We start from the raw sequence: 25,141 nt of genomic DNA on the forward strand, positions 1-25,141 counted from the left end.
CCCTTAATACTGATTTGAGGTTGAGCTTGGCTTGGCGGTGCAGGTCCTCTACGCAGGGGGGTCTTGTGGCGGGAAGGAACACATTCTCCTGCTGGTGCCATGGAGCTGTGTAGTGGACTGACCATCTACTCTCCTCATCTAGGTTGGAAACCGCTGGAGAAGGAAAGATAGAATAAATTCAAGTGTCAAACTAAGCTTCATTGGCTCCAAAGGTATTACATCAAGATGGGTTTTTGCTGCCTAGCATGTCCATGGGGTAAGGGCCAGCAAGGGGGAAATGGAGCAAATTCCAAATAAGATTTAATCGGAGATTCCAGGGGTCCTTCTTACAGTGTGTTGCCTCTAAAAAAAACCTGAAACTGTCCATCATCCCTCACAATATTTTGGTAGAATTGTTTGCTCCATTAATTGCTTCTCAGTGTTTTAGGCCCTTCCTCCACTCTAATGCTGGAAAATAATTGACAAAATTGATAGAGACCTCCAATTCCAGCTTAACTCCACCACAACAAATGTGTTATTCAATAATTATACAATGCCATCAATAAATGTGAGACTGTCAAGACAGAAACAAATTTCCTGTCAAGAGGTTGAGACCAAATATTTCCCTTCTACTGCATTATTTTAAAAAACTATTATGAATGCAATTAAAAATTTTAAAAATTAAACACAAACATTCAATATAATACATTAAAAAGTATAAGTAGAAATCAATTTGTGCCACAAAATTTTCTCGGCGTTTCTTGCTTTCATGGTACACTTTTGTATTAAAATGTTTTTTTAAAAAAATTCCAGTGCAATTGAGTTCTTCCAACACCCAACTCAACTCAATTTCTCCAACACAAAAGAGATGAGAACATTAGAGGGGGAAATGATAGGTAATCGCAATAGTACACTGAATCTCTATAATACTTTTCCTTTATTCCCCATAAGGCTTAGGCCCTCTTTGTCTTAGTTTCCTGACAGCACAACCGAAGATGGAGTAGCAGTGGGGCCCAGTGAGGCTGAGAGAACCAAACGAATTCATCAATAATATTTTAATACTATTCTTCTGCCACTGTAAGCCGGTCATGGGAGAAACAAATAAGTTTAATAGAAAGACCCCATACGGAGGCTTTTACTGGGGTGGCAAGTCTAATACCTGGATGTCTACAACCAGCCGACACTAGAATCGTGAGTCAGAAGCGACTCTTCCCCAGCTTGGACCTATGCTGTAGGGTTCACACTGGGCACACTCATTTCTACAGCGTGATATGTCCCTGGAAATGAGACCACAAACTATATTCTCAAAATAAGATCAACATGCATGTCTGAATCATTGAACCTCTTTGAATATACTTCAAAATTAACTCAACGTTCCTAATAGCATGGGTACTAGAGCTATCATAAAGATCAAATGAATGTATGTAAAGTCTTGGCTAATAAAATAACTCATGTAAACCATGGTTATGGCAGAAGCAGTGAAATCACCCTAAAGGAGCCCCTGACTTGAGAACTATCACTGAAGAGAAACAGCCTTTCTCAGCACCCCTGGGAACCTGAGCCACAGATAAGCTCTGACCCCATATACTACTTTTTCTACAGCTACTAAATTCTACCAGCCTTGCCTCCAAGTAACTCATTTCTTTAATCATCCTGCCTTCTCCATACGTTGCTAAATGGCAAAAAAAAAAAACATTGAGAACGAGGAGACATCAGGTTGAAAACAGAAATGTCCTGTGCTGTTCTCTACTTTTAATGTTTGACAAAAGACATGTGTAAATTAAGCCCCTGCTATTTCAGGTAACGTGTGCATATAAATATTGATCTTAACATGTAAAATCCACAAAGACCTGACTTAGCTCTGATTTGCATACCTGAGAATCTTGCACTGTGCAGAATTCACCAAATGTCCCCCAAAGGGAAGCCATAGTTAATAGAGTGTTTTGTGCTGTGATGTCTACTTATGTGAAAGATTGAACTGCCATATATCACAGTTAGAAAATATTGAAAATTGAGACTCTTCCTATTTGCCAGTTACACATCAAATCTGAGTAATGGTATCTGAGTCTGTGTAATCACACCACCAGCCCCACCGCACAGCTACCAACTGTCTCCCATGAAAGAGCAGTTGTCTCCCCTGGTGGAGTGGACTCTTCCCAGCGCAGATTTGATCAGCCCATCCAAAGAGCCTTTAACCAAGGGAGCTGCAGAAAATGAGCCCAGAGTGCCGGTCTTTGTTGCTTCTTCCAAAGTTTCTCCTATCTGCCCAGATTTATCTAGTTTATCTAAATCACTGGTCCAAAATCCAAATAAAATAAACAAAAAAACCCATGTATTTGTAATAACTATATTTTCCAATGAATGAAGAAGCACCTGAATTAAAGAAATTGAAACCAGTGGTAAGTACACAATGAAGCCACACCACAAAAGCTGTGTACTTTACAACAATAACTGCTCTGTCTAGGCAGTTTGTCCTTGAGTTCTAAAATACCTAACAGAGAGTGCCAGGGAGCTTTAGAGGACTGTCTTCACTCAAAATATGTGAAGGATTACCCAGGGGCTCCTCGAACATTTAGCCATAGAATTAAAAAACCATCTGTCAAAGTGGAAATAAAGTAAACACAAGTTTTCTCTTCTCTTCTTCAGAAATCTTCTTTTGGAAGAACAGAACAAGTTGATTCACCTGAAATTCCAACGTAAGTAAATAAGACATGCTAAAATCACAGAATTCTGTCCTAGAGTTACAAAAGTCTGAGATATTTGAACAACCTGGTAGAGAGTAGAGTTCAACCTATGCTAATTATGCTGTTTCACACTAATTCCACCACTCACGCGGATAAACTATCACACACACACTCCATAGTGGGGAGAAACTACTTACTTTTCTTCTTAAAAAGCTTAATTAAAGACTTGATCTTTGCATTAATGAAAACCACCATTTCCAGGATGTCTGCACAGGCTTAGAAATTTAAAGCACATTAAAAGCCCAGCTCAGCAAGCAGGTGGTAAGCTGCATCCCTCTGCTCCAGATCAGAACTTTCTTCTCCGTCCCAAATCGTTAGACATCTGCCGGGGGCCGATGTAACTTTGCGATTGAGCTTAGTGTCAGGCAGTTACAAACCATTAACAGTCCTTGAACCTGAAAAGCTCCCACTGAAACCTAATCTTTAAGGCTGAGAGCTGCCCTGTGACAACGTGTGCAGAAAGAAAGAGAAAGCCAATCACGGTTCTTATTTGCATGACAACCACATCGGTCTTTCTGGGTTGGTGCTCACTTATGTAGTGTTCTCTCCGACAGATCGAAGTTTCTCCTCTCTCTAGTCCACAAATGGAGTGCAGATTTTCCTCCACAGAAGTCAAGGTGAAGCAAACGTGTTCCTCGTTTTCACTAGGCCACTGTGAACATCCAGATCTTTTAACTGGAGCTGACAAGTCTTAGAGCAAGCCTGCTTTGATTCTTTCACTCTCCAGTTAATTCAGGCATTTGAACTGATTTACGGGGGGGAAAAAAGAGCTGAACTGTTGTTTCCCTGACCACGCCCCCAGACTCTGCCTCCCACACCAAAGGACCGTTTACAAGCAGTAAAACTTTACAATAGAATCTCCACGGAGTTGTAAATGATGACTTGGTTGCATTTTCGTGCAAATTAGTATGGCTGGTCTTCTCACCCAGTGGAGTTCCCCCCCCCCCCCCAGTGATTGTGAATCAGCTTTGTAATTTAATTATCAGCTAAGCGCCTGGTTTGAAAAATTCCACAACTTTCCCCTCCCTGTGAGGGAGAAGAGTAATTTCAAACAAAACATTATTTGGGTTTCTCTTAATTCAAATATACTGAACTGAGTTCTGGTTCTTTTGTCCATTTGACATTGACCTCAGAGAACTGGGGTTCAAATAAAGAGGGAAGAATCAGAAATAATGATAGATAAGCGGGCACTAGAAAAAGATATTCCAGAGTAAAGGGACAGGAACAAAAAGGAAAAGAATGCAGATCAGAAAATATGAATAGGGAGAAAGGAAGAGAATGCACCTTATGTCTCTCCCCAGTTCCACTTCATGGCAAAACAGTTTTTTGGAACATGTTAGACAAACTCTTATTTCATAGCTTTGGGCCAGACTTATAACTGAATGGAAAAATGTAATAATCCACTAATTTAAAACATTTAGCTTTTAACAAAAGCTCTTAGTCAAAGAATAAAATTTATATAAGGGGCTCCCTCTAGGGAAAGCTTTGGAATGATTCCTCCTCAAAGGTTTCTCCTCCTTAACCTTACTTTTTGAACAACAAAAGCAAAGCAAGCAAAGTACAACAAAAACCCCACAAGTATTATCATACATATTATCACAGATTTCCAATTTGTGTTCTTTCATCCTATACAAAGCTTTACTTAAAAGTAATTACATGGCCAGATGGCAATGAGAAACAACTGAGATGCATTTAAATGATATAGCTGCCTTAAATTAGTGAGCAAAATTCCCCTTAGGAACACAACCTCATAAGCAAGGGAGACCTCGCTCTGCTTCAAGAAACTGCCTTTCAATCTCACTTTGATACAGACAGGTAGTTCTGGGTTCTGGACAGAAGCACTCCAATTTACAATCCACAAGTTTCAGAGGTTAAACGTTAGCACACATACTTGCAGCTGAAAACAGCACGTAGCTTCCAGGTACACAACAAGGGAATGCAAACGTTGATTCATTCATTAAAAAGGCAAATATCTGAGCACATACTAAGTGCTATGCATTTGGAGTTTATCATGAGATCGCTGCCCTTATGGAGCTCCCACTACCTGACAGTAAACTGCAATGATATGGTGTACTTGAAGGTGGTGAGTGCAATGGACGTAAGAAAAAAGTTGAACAGGATAAAAAAGGCTTGGGGAGTAGGGAGGTGGCCACGGTTGCACTATTAAATGGGGCTCAGTATAGACTTCATTGAAAAGGTAAGATTTGAGTAAAAATTTTAAGGAGGCAATGGCAATAAAACAGAGATCTGTATAGCAAATTCCATTAGCTCTCAGTTTAAAGGGAGATAGAGTCACTGGGTGGTGAGACATTTCCAGTCCACCAGGACTAGTCAGAGTGCTCTCAAAAAATGAATTGTAATAAGTCTCACAGGTAGTAATTTCTTTTCTCTTCAATAGTAAGACTGATATTAAGTAGCCATTGTTGTGTAAAGATAATGCCACTATTTGGTTACACACACATCAGTGATAAGTGTAGGGGTAGAAAGCAGGATTCCATCCTGGCATCCAGGGCACTTAATCCTCTGGCACGATTCTGTGCTGCCCCATAACTCCCTAAATCCCTAAGATCTGCAGGTAAGAACCAAATAAATTATGGTATTTATTGTGTTACATAATAAGGTGTGTTTTGAGAGAGCTTATTAATTTCAAAGATTTCTCCAATAATTTTATCTTTCTTTACATCCTGCATATAAGCATGAGAACAAGGAAGTGTTTTCATCTTATAATATGCAGTGGCTCAATGCCATAGTTTATTGAAGAGCCATGTTTTTATAGAAATGTCCAGTATTTTTTAATTGCTCTATTTATACCTTCAACAGAAAATATATAAATCCGTGCTACTGCCTATTCCAAGTTTAGCGCTGTAACAGCAGCAAAGGCTTAAAAAAAAAGTTTAAAGAAGTTTAGAGCTATCTATAGATATATCTATTACTAAAGCATTATTATGATGTTTAAGTAGATTAGGTTGCTAGTTAATTTTTAGAAATGTCAAAAATCTCTTACTGCTAAATATGTATGTTTTGTGTTATAGGCCAAAGGACTTGTATTGGATACTCTGTGCTAGGAGGTTTTTCAGTGCTCAGTCTGAAAAGTGTGAGTGAATGGTATGTCTGTGTATTTAAAAACTGTATTTCAAGTGTTTTCACCATGCATAAAGATAATAAGTACATCTAAATTAACTTAGTCATGTATAAGCTTCTATTTCTGATGTTAAGCTTGATTTAAAAACTTAGCCTATAACAAATCAACAGTCAGTAAAAGTACTGTGCATAGATAAGGTTGAACTGAAAATTTTCTATTTTGAAGAGCTAAAATTCCTTTGAGAAGTGTTTAAAATTATCATTTAGTACATGGCTCTGATCAGAACCTCATTGTGTCTGTTTCTCTTTTCTTTCCAACTTAGAAGGCCACAGTGATCTTTATTGATTATAGATTCCATTTTCAATTGATTGAGTATTCAAATTTTGAGTAGTTAAAAATGTGTGCATATATTATGTAATCATGCATCATTTCTGCATATAACTTCTGTGTACAGTATTTGAAAATGTTCCTTTTAGTAAATACTGTTGAACAAAGTTTGTGAAAGTTTTCGGATTCAGCATAAAGGCTTTTAGTGCCCAAATTGCACTGAATGTAGAGAAAGGCCTGAAGTTTTGGGTAAATGGGGATGGGGGTGCGGGAAATGGGAGCAGAATTGAGGCCTGGGAGCCTTAGACAGCCCTGCTCTTAGAAGCTTTTAAGTTTAAACATATCTTTTGTCCTCAATAAAAATAATAAGGGTATATTTTAAGACTGTACTAAAGATGAAAGCATGGGTGGTAATGGAGCCATTTATTAAATAACTAGGGCTTAATTTAAAAATTCTTATACCTTAAGTATATCCTGCTTCCTGAAACATAATACAGACTGTTAAATACTGGCAGATAAGACCAAAGAAGTTGTAAAAAAATAGCCCTAAGTGAGAATTGATTCTGACATTCTCCCCCTTTGATTACTGCACCAGCCCCCCAGATTCTCTCCCTGTCCCCAGGCCAGTGACCCACCAACTAAAACCTCCCCTCTTCAGGCACGCAAGGCCCTTCAGGGTCTGGCCTCTGCCTCTCTCCCCCACTCCCCTGCCACCTGACCCCACACCACCTCTGTCTTACACTTACAAGGGAGTGTTTGCAGACCTGTGTGTCCTAAGACTGTGCTTTATCTGATTCCTCTCTTCTCTGTTCTCTAAATGAGGTAGGTGACCTTTGCCATCTTTCTCATTACCGGCATGGTCTTATCTTTCTCCCTATACTTACTCATTTATTTTATTATTTTGTCTGGTTGGGTGTGTCATCCCCACTGGACTATGACCTTCTTAAGGTCAGTGAATATGATCTGATTTACTTTTAATCTGGAAGACTACCACAAGGCAGAGAATAAGTGCTTGGTGTAAAATTGCTGAATGGTTGAACATACAGATGCACAGTTTACAGTTAGAAGCTTTAAAGTATGTATTACTTTGCAATACAGATATTTTGTATCTCTTTGCTGGTGTGTTGTATACCTACTCCTGGGAAGTAATCAGGTAACTACAGAAAAAATCAGACGATTCCCAGAAGAAAATTTTAAATGTTGGTAGAAGATTTCATTTCGGTGAAAGATTAAGGAGAAATGTTGGAACTTTATGAGTTAAGGATGCATGTACTTATAGAATAGTAGTAGTAACAGAATTTCAAAATCCTAGACTAGGATAAACCACCAGGATTACTCAAGTGACATCAGACCATATTTTTCTTGGAATTACCTGGAGGTATTTTTAAAGAACAGTGATTTGATTTACTTTTAAGTATTTTTATTCTTTGTGTCCTAATAAGGACTTTTGTGTAAGATACATTAGCTTGAATATACTAAAGATAGCTTTTCACAACTGAGGATTTGCTAATGCAGGCAACAGAACACCAAGCGCTAAAATGTAGGCACTAACAGTATTTATAATGCAATTGAGAGCAGTTATATACAGTGCAATTCTTATCAAAAGAACAGGCTTTGCTGAAACTGCAAGCAAAAATTAATAATATGTGCAGATGAATTAATACAATCAATAAATGTATAAATAAGAGAAGAAATTTAAAAACCAGGGCTGCCAGATAAAATAAAGAATGCCAGAAAAAGCTGAATTTTAGATAGCATTTCATGATTAAGGGTTTTTTTTAATCTACAGTACAACTCATTTGTTAATACAATTACAATTTGGTATTGTAAAAAATACCCTGAAGTATTTGACACAACAGATGAAAAAATACACTTTACATTATCCAAGACAAACTGAATTGCCTGTAAATTCTTGCCATTTAGCCTTTAATATATTAGAAACTCTAAAGATAAGTCAGTTGGTCACCTGTGACTGAAGAATTAATCTCTTATTTTTCACATCAGGCATTGCCTTACAAATTTCTACTATTCATCTCTCAATAGCCTAAGATCTGAAGCACTTAAAACATCTTTATTTGTCAATATGCTACGCTGTTACGGAAGAGCCACTATATAAGAGGAATATTAGAACAGCTGCACAATGGAAGGACCAGTGTGCCTTCTTCCTAATCCAGCATTTGCTAATGGGATAGATAACGAACAGTATGTGCCCACTGGGGTGGTGAAATACCAAGTATAAAAATCACCTATGGTAAATTCAAGTTGAACCTTTTTAACAAGCTAAACTGTTACCATTCATAGTTATATAAGAGTTAGAACTAATGAAAAAATAAAAACAATCACTCAAACTAAAAGTGGAACATTTTGCTGGCCTGACCTCTTCAATAAGTCAATTACATAATAAAAGAATAATAATAATAAATAGGAATGTGACAGATTAAAGAGATTAAAGAAACATCACGTGCAGATACATGATCCTGGATATAATACTAGTTTGGGATAAACCATCTATTAAAAAAGGCCCCTTTTAGACAAATGGGTAAATTTGAACATATACTGGTTGTGAGCTCATGCTTTTTACAGTTGCATAATGAGGTTAAACACACACAACACAAACACATTTAAAAAGTAATGTTGTAGAGATACCGTCCCAGAATGAAAACATGTGTCAATGACAGATGCTCATGAAGAATTATATTAACTCACCCATGAATCATGTTATTCCATGAAACTACATTAAAAATCACCAATAGTCTAGAAACTTCATTGATACAATGATCTTTTCGTTCTTCTGCTTCTGAATTAATCTTTAATGATGAATCATATGGCATGCTGAAAACAAGACAAATGGAAATCTCTCTCCTCATCAATATCTGGTGGAGAAGCAGGCGACAGGGGTTGAAAAGGAAACCTTAAGAGATGATAACATATTAATTCTTCAGAAGGAACTTGATCTGGTGTCCACTTCACCAGTTACTTCTGATGTTAGGAAACACCCTTTCCTCTGCATGTGTTGAAGCTAACCGCTTCTGCTGTGGATCCTAGCAAATAATTTAATCTAAAACCATTGCTACCATCTGCTTGGTCAATTTCAAAACATCTGCTATCACACTGACTAGTTTAGTCGAGCCACAATATTCATGTGACAAGTGTTGAACAAATGAAAGGCAATGCAGACAGAAAACATGCTGTGAAAAAACGAAACCCCAATCAAAAGTCCAAATCACAAAGGGAGCCCTGCTGACATGGCATTCAAAGTTCCATCCTGCTTGCACTGTCCTGAAGTGATGGGCATGGGCTGGGCTGCCAGGGGAAGGCTTTATAAAGGGAGTGGGTCCTGAGGTTGGGAATAATGGGTGAGTGTGGGTATGGTAGGGGCAAGTTGGAAAGGGGGGATTTCACAGGTCTCTAGAAAGTGAGAGCTGAAGAGTCCTAGGGAGCATCCTTTTTATTTTACACAATAAGTGAGTGACCTGCAGTAGATCACTCAGCAACCAAGAATCTGAGCTGACTCTTCATCCTGTGCTCCAGGTGTCAATGTGCCATAACACCTCTGCCTTCACCACAGAAGGCCTGGTGGGTGCGGGGCTGCAAACATCCACACTCAGTTCTGCCTTTATGCCTCTGCACGTGTATCCCTCCATCTGGGACGCTAGATCTCTGACTTACCCACTTGGCATGCCCCTATTCATTTTTCAAATTATACTTTAAATGTTAACCTTCCTTAAGGGGCATTCCTTGACAGAACTTTAGTAACTCTTCATTTCAAAAATATATGCCATTTTACTTCAGGGATAACTTCCTCAAAAGTGAACTATGTCTGTCTCACAGAGAGAGAATAGCTAATTTCATTAACTGTAAGTCTCTTATACTTGAACCGATTATTCTCCCCAATATGCTGTATAGCCCTAATCCACCCACCCAAGTAGTACTAATTCATCTAATTCATTCTACTCAGCCTATATTAGGTATAGAGAGGCTCATTCCAGGAGAGAAATAATGTATATAAGTAGAGCTACATATCAGTTAGTTCAATTGTAAGGTTCTCCCTTTACCTTTACAAATTCAGTCATTCAAAACACATCTTCTGAATGTATATTAGGGGCCTAGCACATCCTAGAGAAGAGAATAATTTGCAATCACTTGGAAATTAAAATATATTTTCTGTGCTATTTAAATGTAATGTAATTATAACCTTTTATAATAAAAATAATTTAAAGGAAATGAATCTTAAAATTTGAAAAGAAAAAATCAATGTAACCTTTCTTCTAAAATCTTCAGGGAAGAAAAAAAAAATCTCATTGTGGAATGAAAAAAGTATAATGTAATTTAAGAGAGTCATGTGATTAGCTAAAGTGTTTTATACTCTGGGCTCTCTTGTGCTTTTAAAATTGGACAATATTAAGGACCTGCTTGATTGATGGTGTTACAAAAGCTACAAGGAATCTATACTTGAAAAGAATTTTCTACTTAAAAAAAAAAATTGAGAGCAAAGGAGACTTCCTATCAAGACTTGGTGGGAGGAAGAGGGAATGACAAAATAAAGTTGAGGTTGCCACCTACAGGGCGACACAAGCTCAGTGAAACACTGGTGCCCAAATGCATGATTCCTGCTGCTGTCTCCTGACAGAAAAGCTTAGAAAGGCTCCATTTAACATGGCTCAGAAGAATGTTCTCACCTTCTCCCACAAAAGAGAGCCCATACTCTATTATCTCTGTGAATTTTCATAAACTATCAAGTATCTGCAACCAAGATTAAGGAAGCACCCCTGAATTATATAAAGCATTCATGACCCAATAAGGGGGCAGCTACATTTAACTGAATAACTAAGGCTAAGAAAAAAGAGGTCCTCATCAATTGACTACCAAAAGTTAAAATCTCACAATAAATCTCACAATAAAACAATCCAAAGGAGAATGTTTTCACTTAGACAACAGTATTGTCCACGAACACAAAAAAATACATATTTGATTTAAAATGACTGAAGGAAAATCAGATTTATCATTTCCTAAGTTTTTCCAAATAATGATCAGCAAAGATTTAGAGGAAAGTTATCATTTGAGCTCATTATTTTGTAATCAAGAGAACAATCTCACAGACTGTTCAGTTTTTCTTTTCTCTATTTTCTGCGATTTCTTATACTGTTTCACATATGGTTAAGATGAATGCTACAATTAATAAGCTGGTGTGATCAACTGCTTTTGCTAAGAAGCCAGCTGGTTCACATGCAAAATGATAATTAGGCCAATTAAGATAGACCACTTTGGTTTGCTGATTAATTTGCAGCAATACTAGTTAAACTGTCTCCAACTGCATTTGGTTTTCTAGTAATGATAAAAGTTGACCTAGGAGAGGATATTAATGTTGAGTTTAAAAAATATATATCTGAATTGCCCTAAACTATTAGACAGCAGCAGAAGCCTTCAAAACAATGAAACAATACTCCTTATTACTATGAATGCTATGAAGGTTTTGTAATTATGCTGGAGGTACTGCAGAAGAGCAAAGGGAGGTCAGCCTGGCATAAAATGAAATTCAAAATTAAGAGAGTACAGAACTTCGATTAAAGCCAGGCAATAAAACACTTTTGAAATGAATAAAACCTTCCTCTAAGCTCCATTTTTCATACTCTCCCACTGATTTTTCAACAGAGAAAGATAAGAATATTTTTACTTAGGTAAACAACAAATGAGAGTAAGAGTCAAAAATAAAAAAACACTATTATACAGAGACACATGTTCAGTATCTCTAAATTCTAGGAACCTAATATTTCTAACTCAAGGATTTCACAATGTTGATTTCTGAGCTGACCCGGCAGAAGGGTGTCTCCATGCCTGCCTGTTGGCATTTCCTGGAACTACAGGGCAATACAATAAGGGCACAGCTGGAGGGGAGAGAGGCATGTTGATTGCAGAGCCCACATCATTAGACCCCCACAAAATCTGAGAAATCAAACAGTGATCAAAACAGTAATGCCTATCCTGGGTAATGGCTGGCCACCAACTTTGTAAAAATGATAAGCTTACCTCCTCTCCATCAGCATCACGAGGGTTTGAAACAGAAAGCAGAAAATACAGTAATGGAATTCTTCACCTTTTAGCAAATAAAATAATATTAGGAAGGATTAAGATTAGCAGTTGCCCTCATGTACCTAACTAAATATTTTCAGCAAGCAGCCAAAAATATGAAGTTTGGAACTATAAAGAAAAGACAGATGTGGATATTCCCTCATTTAGGCCACTATTTATTTATTTTTTGTTTTTTTTTTCACTCAGGAAAAAAGGAGCGGAGGTTAGAAATCTCTATAGGAATTTGACCAACAATGAAGATATATATATGCAGTCAATGTTTTCCTGAACTAGAATAAGAAGAAAAGTGAGATTTGGGGAGAAAATAGAGCAGATATGTTTACAATGCCAAATAGTTCTCTCCAAACTCTCTCAGATTGTATAGCAGCTCCCAGAAGAGTCAGCTCGATACACTTTAATCACCTAATCTGAAACATCATCTCTGTGAGTAGCAGTTCATATAAATCATCATATGATAAAACAAGTTCAAATAAAATCTGCACAATCAGTCAGTTCTCATTAGCAAACCATATTTAATTATACATTTAAGACACCAAAGGTGGTCCTAAAATACCTGTACTTTCTATACTTGTCTTGATGTTTATGCACCATCAGCTTAAATCTGACTGGCATTTTTTCATTATAGCTGTTTCTGGAGAGAAATACTCACCAACTGTACCCCACTGGATGGAGGAATCAGCCACAGACTCCAGACAATATATTACATTCATTATCAAAATAAATTCTAGCACATCTATGGAGTGCTCATTCCAGGAGGTGGCCCCAGGTTGAAATAGGATAAAATTAACTTCTTCACTCAGGAACCTCCCTCTTCTTGTCAAAACAATCACAACTGCCCATCAACAACACTAACTCTATATCCCCAACTTTCTAGCTTCACTTAAATTGTGTTTAACACCACCCCCTTCTCCCCCCACCCCCCAAAACAGTCTCTTCTTTCTGCAGCTGCTGAATGCCACAAATAGCTTCTTGTATAATTTGACTTAGAATGCACCCAAACTAGACATGTTGAATGGCAACGTGAATGCTTCATTCAGAGAGCACTAAAATGTGTAGAATGTCCGAAAAACATCACAGTGGCAAAAAGCATCATTTGGAAGTCTTGGGGCAGAGGACCGCTTTCAGCGGTAGCCTGCAAATTCTTCTTGGGTCTATGCAAATGGCGAGAGAAATGATTCCAGAAGATTCCCACACTGATCAAAGGAGGACTAGCTAATTCCTCTCAGCCTGCCCTGTCTAGATGGGGCTTCCCTAAAGTTGCCTCCATTCTCCACAAGTTTATTTTTCTTCCTGCTTTCCTAATAAAATGTACTTACTCTCAATCTATTCATGCTATAGCATCAATTATCCAGTCTTAGGGTTAATTAAAATGTGTTAAGTTGTTTGGCTTAATGCTTTGTGTATTCTCCCTGTGACAAGCCCCTCTCTGGTATTTTTTAAGCTCTTGGAGGGCTAGGGCCAAATCCACGCAGTTCACTTTGCACTGCCAACCTTGGTGCCATGCAAAATCAATTGCTTTGCAATTAGATTCATTGTGACAATAGGTAACATCCGCAGGCCCATTCAGAGAAAGAGGATAATCATCCATCTTTATGAAATGGGTGATGGTGGCAAAGAGCCTGAAGAATTTGAAAGCATTTGTCCTATGGTGTCATAACTGTCTTTAACTTCTATAGAAACTTTCCTTAAGAAACTGCTTGCAAATACGAAACAAAAATTTCCACAGAGATAATGGCTATTTTCATCTTGCGAATACAAGTTATTTTTTGAAAAGCTTCCTTGTGTGTTGAATATGGAATTTATTTTCTGGAATACCAAGTATATTGGCAATCGAATGACTATCAGAGCTGATGGACAGGGAGAAGTGTTAAACGAAAAAGTTCTTTTATGGTTGCTATGTAAAAAAAAAAATGGGAGACAGAAGAATTTGTGGATCACTTTGCCTGCTCTCTTCCCTTCATCCTTTGAGTCTCAGATTAATTGCCATTTCTTCAAAGCAAACCTTCAACTGACCCTCCGACTGTTAACACCTCCTCTTATTTGTTCTCAGTGAGGCCTGTACTTTTCCTTTATAGCACTGCTACTTGTTTTTGTGTAGTTATTTGTTTAGTGACTGTATCTCCCACTGGATGCACAATCTGGACCACAGAACAGAGGCTATGGCTCTCTGGATCCACAGGATCCAGGGGTTGAGCACCAGATCTGATACACAGTAGGCATGCGATGAGTATTATTTTGTTAAAGGAATGAACTACAGGAAGACAAACAGTTTAAACAAAATGAGCTGTAGAGAATTTAGTTTTACATTATGGCATCATAAAACAGCTCATGTTAAACTATCACCATATTGGTAGAGAGCTTTTAACTAGAGACAAGACTCATTTAAAAAAATTTCACTCATTTCGGGCCCTGACTTGTGTTTTAAAGATGTTACACACCAATCACTACTCTACGTACTAGAAACACTAAAACGAAGACAACTTTCTCTTACGGAGCCTTCCCTGACCTTTTCATCTTGCTTGCCCTCTCCTCAGGACCCACTCCTTGGTGGCTTATCCTCTCCATAATTGTGCTTATTTGTCTCCCTCCCAAGGACCTTCACATCTTGAGGGCAGGAACTGAGTTTTTATTGGCTTTGGAGATGCTGATAAGTTTGGTGGTTGAAGGACAAAGTGAATGAATAGACAATTTATTCTTTATGCATAAGGAATTCCACTGGATGGAAGAAGATGAGAGAAAATGACACAGGTACCTGACACCTGATGGTTGAGTAAAGGTTTGCTAGATGGAGAAGGATATGAAACACATTCCAACTAGACAGAAAAACAAGAGCAAAGGCATAGAAAAGAGAGCGAATCATCTGCGCTGGGAAAATTGCATCATGTGTATAATGGATGGTACACATTGTCTCTCCCAGTCCCAGTCAAGCTGCCATGTACAGTGCACTACATGTGGGTGGGTACAAGCTAGGAACCACATGTATGAGGCTCCCTCACACCTGGTTTCCAAAACTGGTGCACCCAGGAATCTGATGGGTACCTGTGTCTGTATTCCTGCTGCTTTGGCTGTTTCTACTAGTAAGTCTGCCTGTTGAGGAATGTCAGTAAGACTGGTAACTGAAGTCTTGGTGTCTACTCTCTACTTGCGTGAGGATGGTAGCCAGGTCAGGTTGCATTCACTTTTTTGGAAACAGTGTGATTTTGGAATAAACTGGGTGCCCTTTTTCTGATTGCAGCAGAGATAATAGTTTCATAGGTGAGCCAATAGTATCTTGGGAGTCATTTCTGAGAGTTCAGTTTGGACCTGTTCCTCAAGCCTTTCCAATAATCTTGTAAGTCAAATACCCTCTGTGTTACCTCTGCTGCTTACATTGCTGTCTGTAATTGAACCTGCCGGAGACAATCTGCTGGCCCAATGTAGGGCTCATAAGGGTGGTGTGGGAGATATGGCTGGAAAAGTAAGTTAGGACCAGTTGTGAAGAACCTTGCCTGTCAAGTCAAAGAGGCTGGACCTCATTCAGTTAGTATTAGTTAAACATCAAAAGTTTTCATACAAAATAGCGATCTGTGTTTTAGAAAAAGTTTAGAGACAAGGAAAACTGAACTGAAAAAGCAGGCAAATTCTATAAACCCATCATAAATTAATGTTGATGAAAGAAGGAATGGAGGTAAACAGTCTGTCCTCTTTATGTTAATGATCCCCCTACAGCTAACCTTTAGCTGTGTCATAGCACTCTCTAAATGCTTTATCTATTCCAGGTGAGACACCAGAAGTCTGGGAGGTAAGATGGGACTCAGGCCAGCCTCTAGTTTCATGAGTCTCTCTCTCAACATCGTGCTGTTGGACAATTCTGAGTGAATATTTTAGTTCTTGATTATTTCCTACTTTGACAGACTGATTTTTTTTCCTAGGAGTAATATTTGCATAAACTATATGGTCATGCTCATGGACTCTAAATGAAATATATTCTATTTCCTTTTTAAATGCTTTTTCCCCAAGCTTAACTGCATACGTCTCTGAAATATTGCATAAGTTCTGATACAGAACGTGAAAGAACATCTAACAACGATCAGTATTTAGGAAAAGAACAGCAGATAATTGAAACGAGACAGCCAGCACCTTGTTAAAGCAGCTATAAAAGGCAGTGACAAGACGCTTACATGCAAACAACAGAATCTATTCATTATATTAAGCAAAACTGAATTTATTAAAGAATATTAAGGAACTTTCAGAATTTCCAGAGGTACGTTTACATGCCCCACTGCCAAGACTGTTGCAATGTTGCTGCCACCTGCTGGTCGTCACTGGTCACATGCAAGTCTGGGTGCCACAGGTCCGTAGAAGCCACTGGCAGAAGAGCAAGAAGCCAGTGCTGCTGGGCTTACCGGGAGAGCCGACCTAGACAGCTACTACCTAAGGTTACTTAAGTTGGCATCCAAATTCAAAGAGTGGGTTTCGTTGGCGCAGCCTGGGTCATATGCCTGCACTCTGCTGCATGGGAGTCTGGGAAGTAAAGGTATTAGCTGTGCTGACATGACCGGAGAGGAAGTCAGGCTGTAAAGGGAGATGGGAGTTCAGTGAGCCAGGGGCAGAACCTGCTGCAAGGATTTCCAGCCAAGCTCTTCAGGAAGAACAAGCACTAATATGGTCCAAAACCAGCTGGGACTTGTAGTCTCTGAATCCAGTTTAGATTCAAATCCAGAAATGTGGTTATTTACGTCTGAGCTTCCTGAATCAGAGGCTGAGAAAGTTCGAGAATATGTTTACTCAAATTGCCATCAGTGGCCCACAAGAACTCACCGAGTAGCATTCAACACTGTCACCTGCTAAGCATATCAACTCAGAACAGTCCAGGATTGGTTTCTTTCCATGGACTCCCTTTCTTGAGAACTAAAAAAAAAACAAACAAAAATTACAGCAGGTTTTTAAAAAACATGCTCAAATTCGTATTTAAGAAAAATAATGGCAGTAAAGGTGAGGTGGAAGGCTCACAGGAAAGATTTTCAGGAAACCAGAATACTAGAAGTTTGTTGCAACCTGACTCTACAAATTAAAAGAGCAAATTCAATGAACTTACTTCTCCAACTGTCATATGTAATTAAAATTGGGGAAAAAAAATTAAAGACCTAGAAAAGTTTATGGTTAGCCTTAATTCTCCACTATATATGTGGTCTCATGGAGAAGGCAATGAATAATCTACGCAATGACATAGTAACTCCAATACTTATACATTCTAAATATATACGAGATATTTTTTTATTGAGGAAATGTAATTTTTCTGAGCACCACTAAACAAATAAACCTCTGAATGAGGCAGAAAAAAATGCTTTAGTATGTAAATAGTAGTATCTTCAGTAGTATTTTTTCAGAGTGTAATTTGTGGTCATCATTTAATAGAAAGTTAATCTTCAAAAACAATGTTATTATGCTATGCAATGTTTCTTTTGATAAAATGAAAACCTTCAAAAATTTAACAAAAAGTAAGTGCAATCGAATGGAATTTCTATGTACCTCATTACTCAAAAATATTTATTTCTTCATAAACACTCAGATATTCTAATAAAAGCATGAAATATTAATGTTCCTATCCAGTTTTTTAAAAACTCAGAAAGGAAGAGAGCAATCTGCTGTCACCTCAATACATGAATAATTTAATTTTGCAAGGCTAATATGACATTTGTACAAGATGTTTTTTCAAATGTCCATGATATATAGACCCCATCAGAAGATCAGTAGGGGAGCAGCAGAAATTTTCGTAAACAGTCTTTGAAAACAAGCAGTGTCTGCAGGTTACTGTCTGGTGCTAGCTTTCCCTCGTATTTCAGCAAGGACACTGCACACACGCAGCCAGGGGCTTCCAGCAGGATAGCTGGAGAAAGATCCAGAACATACTGGCAGTCTTTCCTATTCCCTCCATTTCAGGGTTCAGACAGGGTGGATTAGCAATTTTCTTCATATTTATATTGCTGAAATAATTTATCTTTTTTAAAAAGTCTCTTATTTTTTTTTCCAGAGCTGTCTATGACAAAGCCTAAATGAAAAGCTAGCCATTTATACTTTTGAGTTCAACTTGTTGCATCTAATGGATGAGTTTCAACCAAATCTCTTAGGAGAAGGAAGCAACTGTTACAAACTACGCAAGAAATGATGGAGGCCTGAGTTAGTGGTGCAAAAGAGAGAGAGGGGTAGATTCAGGATATATTTTAGAGGTAGAAACAAAAAGATTAGATGTGGGACAGAAAGAAAGGCAAGAATGAAAGATAACTCCATTTTATTGCTGAAGGTACCTGGGTTGAGGCTACAATGCCACTTCCTGAGAATAGGGCCCTGGAGGGGAAGGGTTGGCGGGGAGCTGGTCTATTAGACACGCAGGTGGAAATCTCACAGAGGCAGTTGCATGAAGTTCAGAGGAGAGGTCAACGCTGGAGATTAAAAACAACTTGGAAATGAACATACAGCAAGTACTTAAAGCCGCTGGATGAGAGCATTTAGGGAAAGAAGGCAGGTAGAATCTGAAGGCCCTTTGTCAAAAAGAAGAGGAGGAGCCATTTGAGGGAACAGAAGTGGACAGTGAAATAGTGTCTTGAAATCTAAGGAAACTGTTCCAAGTTAGGGGGAAACGTGGCGGTGGACTCTAATAGAGAATGTGCTCATAAGTAAGGCAAAGACAGAAATTTGAGCATTGCATCTGGCCATATGGAAGCTGCCAGTATCCCTGAGGCAAACAGCGCAGTGGAGGGCCGGAAGCTAACAGCAGTTACTCTGAGGCGAGCATTTCCTGTGCACTATCTCATTTAACTCACATCACAGCCCTGTTATTATCCTCATTTTTCGTGTTGAGGAAATGGAAACTCAGTAGAAAGCCAAGTAATTTTCAAAGGCCAGATGCACAAAGAAATGAAAAAGAGAAGGGAAAGTGGGGAGATCAGATGTACGCCACTAATAAATTTTGCTGTGAAACTTAAAGAAGAATGGGTGGGCACTGAAGGGCATGTGGGGTCAAGAAAGTAATTTCTAAAATTGGAATAGGTCATAATAACTTCCTTTCTTAAAAAACATTTGGTTTGTTTCTCTTTGAGCTCTCTTAGTTTGTTTCTGAATCCATGGGCCACTGAAAACGCTCTTTTAGATTCTAAAATAGATTCACGTTACAAAACAAGATTCAATAGTCTGGGTTAATGAGTGACAACAATCTTCAGACATTAAGGCTGGGAATTATTTTCTGAATTGAATGAGTCTCAGTAATCAAAAAAAAGAAAGGGTCTCCATCCCCCCACCTTACCCCTTTCATGATCTCTCTGTACATTTTCCATCACTATCTTCCTACCAACTAACAGTGGCTGGGTTCAGGTTCTGAACAGTCCTGAGAAGCATCACTCATTTGCACAGTAAGTACCCACACAATTCATTACAGGAAGTCTGCCTACCACTCTCTACAGCTCACCTAGCATTTTTTTCTATTTATGAAGGAAAAAAATCAACAGTGGGTGGAGGTGGGAGAAAGCAATGGATTACTGAGAACTTTTGAAGATGAAGCTGGAGTGAATAGCTTCAGGAAGAGAAGACAGTGGACAGACACAGGGTCTCCTGGCTGGGGAACAGATCTGAGGACATCATGAATGTGAAGTACTAGAGTAAGTGAATAATTGAGGGCATGTAATTTTCTCTGAGGGCTTAAGAACAGGCTGCACAAACCTGTTTATGCTGTGGGTCCTGCCTAGGGCCATACGGCAAGATTGCTGTGTATTTTAAAAGTGCAGAATAATCTTTAGGAAAACAAAATAAAAATAATAACTAAAAGCTAGTAGAGTTTACTCTGAGCTGTGGATTTCATGTGCATTATCTCATTTAACTTACATCACAGCCCTGAGGTGTTTGAGCTGTTATTATCCTTATTTTTCATGTTACTTGGTAAAGAGCCAAGAAATTTTCATCAAAGGGCATAGGCATGCCAAGTGGAAGAGAAAGAATTCAAACCAGATCTGGGGCGCTGAAGACTCCCTTTTAACTACTCACATGTGATAGGACCTCTGGGAACAAACACCTACGGCAAGAACCAGCACTCAACAGAGAGCATAGCCCCACCCCCAGACTCACCTAGCACAAAACTGAAAGCTGAAATTAAGCCTGGATTTTAAGTAAACCTTTACTGGTACAGAAAAGTGCACAAATTATAGGTGCACAGCACAATGAATTGCCACAAACTGAATGTCCATGTTATCAGTACTCAGGATCACGATATAGATGGTGACCAGCTCCCAGAACTACCTGCTCACGCCCTTGCAGTCACCACCCCCAACCCCAAAGGTAATCACTACCCTGACACAATCACAGATTAGTTTCAGGTTTTGAATTTCATATGCTTGGAATTATACTCTTCTGGGTTTGGCCTACTTCAATCAACATGATGTGTGAGATTCATCTAGGTGGTTGCATGTAGCACTAGTCGGTTTATTATTCTTGCTGTATGGTAATGGAATTCCTTATTCACTGCATTATTAATGGCCATTCGGTTTTTTTCTAGTTTGGGCCTTTTATGAATAATGCAGCTATGAACATTCTCATATGTGTCATTTGATGAACATATTTATTCCTTTATGTTGAGTATTTTCTAGAAGGGGTATTTGCTAGCTCATAGGGTACATATATATTCAGCTTTAGTACATACTGTCAAAAAGCTTTTTGAAGAGGAAAGACTAGTAGAAAAACTAGGTTTTCTGCCATATCAAGTGGGCACCCCAGTAGAAAGAATTTTAAAATATCGATGGATATCACCAAAATCATCACAGGGCCATTCTTAAATAACAGAAGTAGACTAAAAAGGGGGTCTTTTTTGAGAATTGTCTGAATGATGGATTGCCAAAGCTTCATGTAATAAAAGCTAAAGAGAACACTGATTGAAAGGGTCTTGATTGGGTCGGTGTATTTAGCAACTGGGCTGGCTACAGCTACGGTGGAGACAGGATTGTCTTCGGCCCAGGACTGCAACTTCTAGTTTTCACCTTGCAGTGCAAGGCCTGGACCCTTAATGTCTGTGGGCCTTCATTTTTTCACATGTGTAATGATACAGTCACACTAATTGACTTCTAAGTTCTATTTTGGACACAAAACTAGGTGATACAGATTAAAAGAGAGAATGCATCTGGCTTGTCAGAAACAGCATCCTGTGTTATCCTATACACTCACTATATAATGTGCCCAAAGCCAGACGATATAAAACCATGAATATACTTTTGTTGTAAAATGAAAAACAAAGAAAACATGGAGCTTGGTTGGGCTGATATGTGCAGGGGAATTCTAAGGACAACTTAAGTGTTGGAGAAATATTTTGGGATCTGGTAAGTCTTTTAGAAAAAAATTTGAAAATATTTAGCCAAAATTATCCCAAAATTAAAACTAAAATTTAAAAGGTGCATAATATTAAAACATTATATTTTACCATATTCAGCCTCCACATCTCATATATGTCACTTATATATGCCATTTTCCTGCCCACACTTCTTTTTCCCAGAACACATGTAATAATATGAAACAAATTCAAGTGGACTTACCATTTTTCTCCAATTTTTATTATAAGCTTTTTCAATAACTATGTTCCTTTATAAATTTCCTCAAGTCAAGAGACTTTTATTCTCTTTTGTTTAGAATAAAACCATGTAGGTTTACTAATTTTCCTCTGCATGCAGTTTTGGCTATGTCTCATCTGTTTTGAAATTTAACTTTCTGTATATCACTACTTTCTGAAGAGTCTGCTTTTGTATTTAAATAGCCTCTTTTCCTTGCTTTTTAGCTGCCATACTAATGAATTTTAAGATAACCTGACACATGGTCTTGAGTTGAATAAAAACTATCTTGATAGTACCCATAAAAGTTTGTCATTCTTGGTACTTTTTTGAAATTCCCCCAGCATCCATCCTGCTCCTCTGCACTTAAAGATATGCTTTAAAAGGTAATGTACCCTGTCATTTGTGTAACATTAGCTTCTTTGTCTTTTGCTTTGCAGTGTTTAAACAAGAAAGCAAATTGAGCCAGCTGTATAAGCAGTACACAAATCTACATCTCTCTCCTTGCCCTCCCCCTCTTTATTCTATTGACACAGGAGGTCAAGACTAGCACTGTGAGGCTGCACTCAATTTTGTACAGATAAGTATTTCTTTTGTAGTTATGTATTTTGAAAACTGAAGTACTGAGTGGGGAAAAAAAACACTATGAAACACCAAAAACACACGGACATTTGGAGAACTGTTCTAATTGTGTGCACAAACAGCAGTCCGAAACCAAGAAAGCAAAAAGTGCAAAAAATAGTTTTTCTTTTTTTAATCTGAAGTGACAAAAGAGTTTATATGGTTTTAAAGCCTTGTCACACCATGAAAACAAATCCCCTTGTTTACATCCATGAACAGCCGCTGAATTCACAGCTTCCATTAGCTGTCAGGTCAGAGGGCAGCAGGATGAGCAGTGTCTGTGCCTCCACTGAAGCATTCACACAAGAACAGTGGAAAGAAGTGGGTACATCCTAGGACTGTATCCATCCACGTAGGAAACTAAAAACCCAAAGTGAAAAGATCGTCTCTGACGTGCAGTGTGGCAAACACCAGTTAGATGTGCAGAGGCTATGGGCATTTAACATACGCATGACGAAAAGAAAAATGTCAGGTAACAGCTCCTGGGTCTTGCCAGGTTCCAGGCAGGCTGTACATGCATTAGCCCATGTAAAGTTCATGAAAATCTTGAGTTAGGGAATTACCATCTGCGTTTTTGAGATGAAAGAGGTAAGACCTAGCAAAGTTAAGTGACTTGCCCACGACTGCAAGGTCCCGCTGGTAGAACCAAAGCAGAGTGATTAGACCAGATGCCCAGACAAGAGCCAGAGGACTGGATGCCAGGCCGTCCTCCTCACTTATCCCTCCTATTTTCCTCCTTGGAGGTATGTGGGTCATTTTCCGATTCATGTTTCATTATTTACTGGGAATTGGTAAATTGTGCATATAAGACTCAGATGAGAAGATTATGGAAAGTCACTTGATACAATGATAAGTTTCATAAGGAAATATCATTTTAGATGATAACATGATAAGCCTAAAATATCAAGATTTTGTTTCTATATTACTTTTTAAAATACATCCCTGATACTCAGAGTCATTGGAGTAGCAGAGCAGTAAGGGTGATAGAATAGAGAGAAAGGGCCAAAGGTTTCCAAAGAGGTGAGAATAGAGTTAAAAGGAAAAAAAAAAAATCAAAGCAGATATGGGTTAACAGTTGTGCCAAGTGTTAGGATTTTGAGAAAGGAAATGGAGACTGACGATTTAGCAGCCAGCCTGGCCTTCAAACACCACTGGGCAGTGGGTTTGCTTGCATACTAAGTAAATGTTTCTTTTGAAAAAATAAATATGCTAAGGCAAAGAGAAAACACTGGCTTAGAAAAGAAAATGCACACCGTGTCTAAATGATGAAATTAATGGGCAGAGCAAATAACTCTCGTTTCCAAACTAAGGATTACAACTCAAATCATTATGCACATAAAATAGCCCAAGGAAGCCAAAAAGTGTTGCTCAAGTGTGGAAACTTTGTTGGCCACTGTGATTCCTCAAGTCCGTAGCCTGCCTTGTTAACTTGCATTCTTTTGACTTCTCAAAGAATCGTCTGTGAGCCTGTTATTTCATGTTTTGAGAGGGATAAATCTGTAATTCATGATTTGCTCTCTACAAAGTTGTAGGCAGTAGTTCCTTCATTTCCTCAAAGGTAGATGATTAAGTAGAGTTACTAACTGTTAGTTCAGACTCTGCTCTTATCCTAGGCGGACACAATTGTTCTTTATTTTGATACCAAGCCAACTTTGATATTTCATGTGGGCAAATTCACCACATCAGCAAAGCATAGCCCAGATGTAAGGCTTAGCCTGTGCTGTACATCACAATGAAATGAATGGCTCTTTAGAATTGTAATACGAGAGTACACTATTTCTTAAATGAAGTCAAAATTAACTCTTCTCTTTTCATTAACAAAAGATTAGTGTATTTCAAGCACTTTGGGTTATGAGGGGCCTTCAACAAAGAGAATGGTTCTCGTGAAGTCACCATTAGAAAAACGCACTAAAGAGAAGTAAACATTTCAAATGTCCTACTTTTACAAGCACTTGGAAAATTGAGGATGAGCCTTTGATATTCTACTACGAAAAACAACCTTCAGTCCTCTGATTAATTATTGCTAACCTTTCCTGCATGAAGTCAGCCTATAACAATGAATGACCCCCCCCTGGTTAAATTTTCCATTGCAGCCCTTACAGGTCTAAGACACACTCAAGTGTATGCCTGGATCAGCTGTGACATTCCGGAAGTCAGGAAAAGCTCCTGGATCAGCTAGAAATAAAGACCTTCTTACAGATGTTGGAAAGGGAATTCAATTTTAGGGTTTTCAGACTTGGTCATTCAAGATTAAGGCCCACTGCAGAGCAAGTCTTTCTAAAAAGATGTTCCAAACCCAGAAGCTCCCATACCCCAGCCCATTTTTTATTTTGCTTTGTTGGTGCACTAGTTTTCTACTGCTTTGTAACAAATTACCATGGATTTGTCACCTTAAAACCATACTTGTGCCATTTATTATGGCACAAGTCTGTTAAAGTCCATCAGGCCTGGCTGGGTTCTCTGCTTAGGGTCTCATAAGGCCTCAGTCAAGGCGGCAGCTGGCCTGGGTTCCTATTTGGAGGCTGTGGAGGAAACTCTGCTTCCAAACTCATTCAAGTTGTTGGCAGAATTCAGCTCCTTCTCATGGTTTCCTAGTGGCTCCTTCCATGTTCGAGCCAGCAACTCACTGCATCTTTCTCTCCCTTAGAATCTGTCCAACTTCCCCCTCACCATAATCTGGGACAAAGCCCTGCCCTTACAGGTTCATGAGATTACATTAGGCCCACCAGGATAAT

General features: G+C 38.5%; 1 protein-coding gene across 7 annotated transcripts in view; it reads right to left on the reverse strand.

Moving 5' to 3' along the window:
- NHSL1 (NHS like 1) overlaps positions 1-25,141 on the reverse strand; it is a 220,008-nt gene that overhangs the window by 58,204 nt on the left and 136,663 nt on the right. For 5 of the 7 annotated variants that reach the window (XM_036994847.2, XM_036994859.2, XM_017665023.3 and 2 more), the window contains exon 2: positions 1-153. In XM_036994847.2, the coding sequence (XP_036850742.2) occupies positions 1-153 (153 nt within the window). Of the gene's footprint in view, positions 154-2,860; positions 3,630-17,022; positions 17,113-25,141 lie in introns of those variants that run through there. The other 2 variants (XM_017665057.3, XM_036994879.2) reach the window with 2 other exon arrangements.

The sequence above is a fragment of the Manis javanica genome, chromosome 13 (genome assembly GCF_040802235.1).
Source record: "Manis javanica isolate MJ-LG chromosome 13, MJ_LKY, whole genome shotgun sequence".
Classification (NCBI taxonomy): Eukaryota; Metazoa; Chordata; class Mammalia; order Pholidota; family Manidae; genus Manis; species Manis javanica.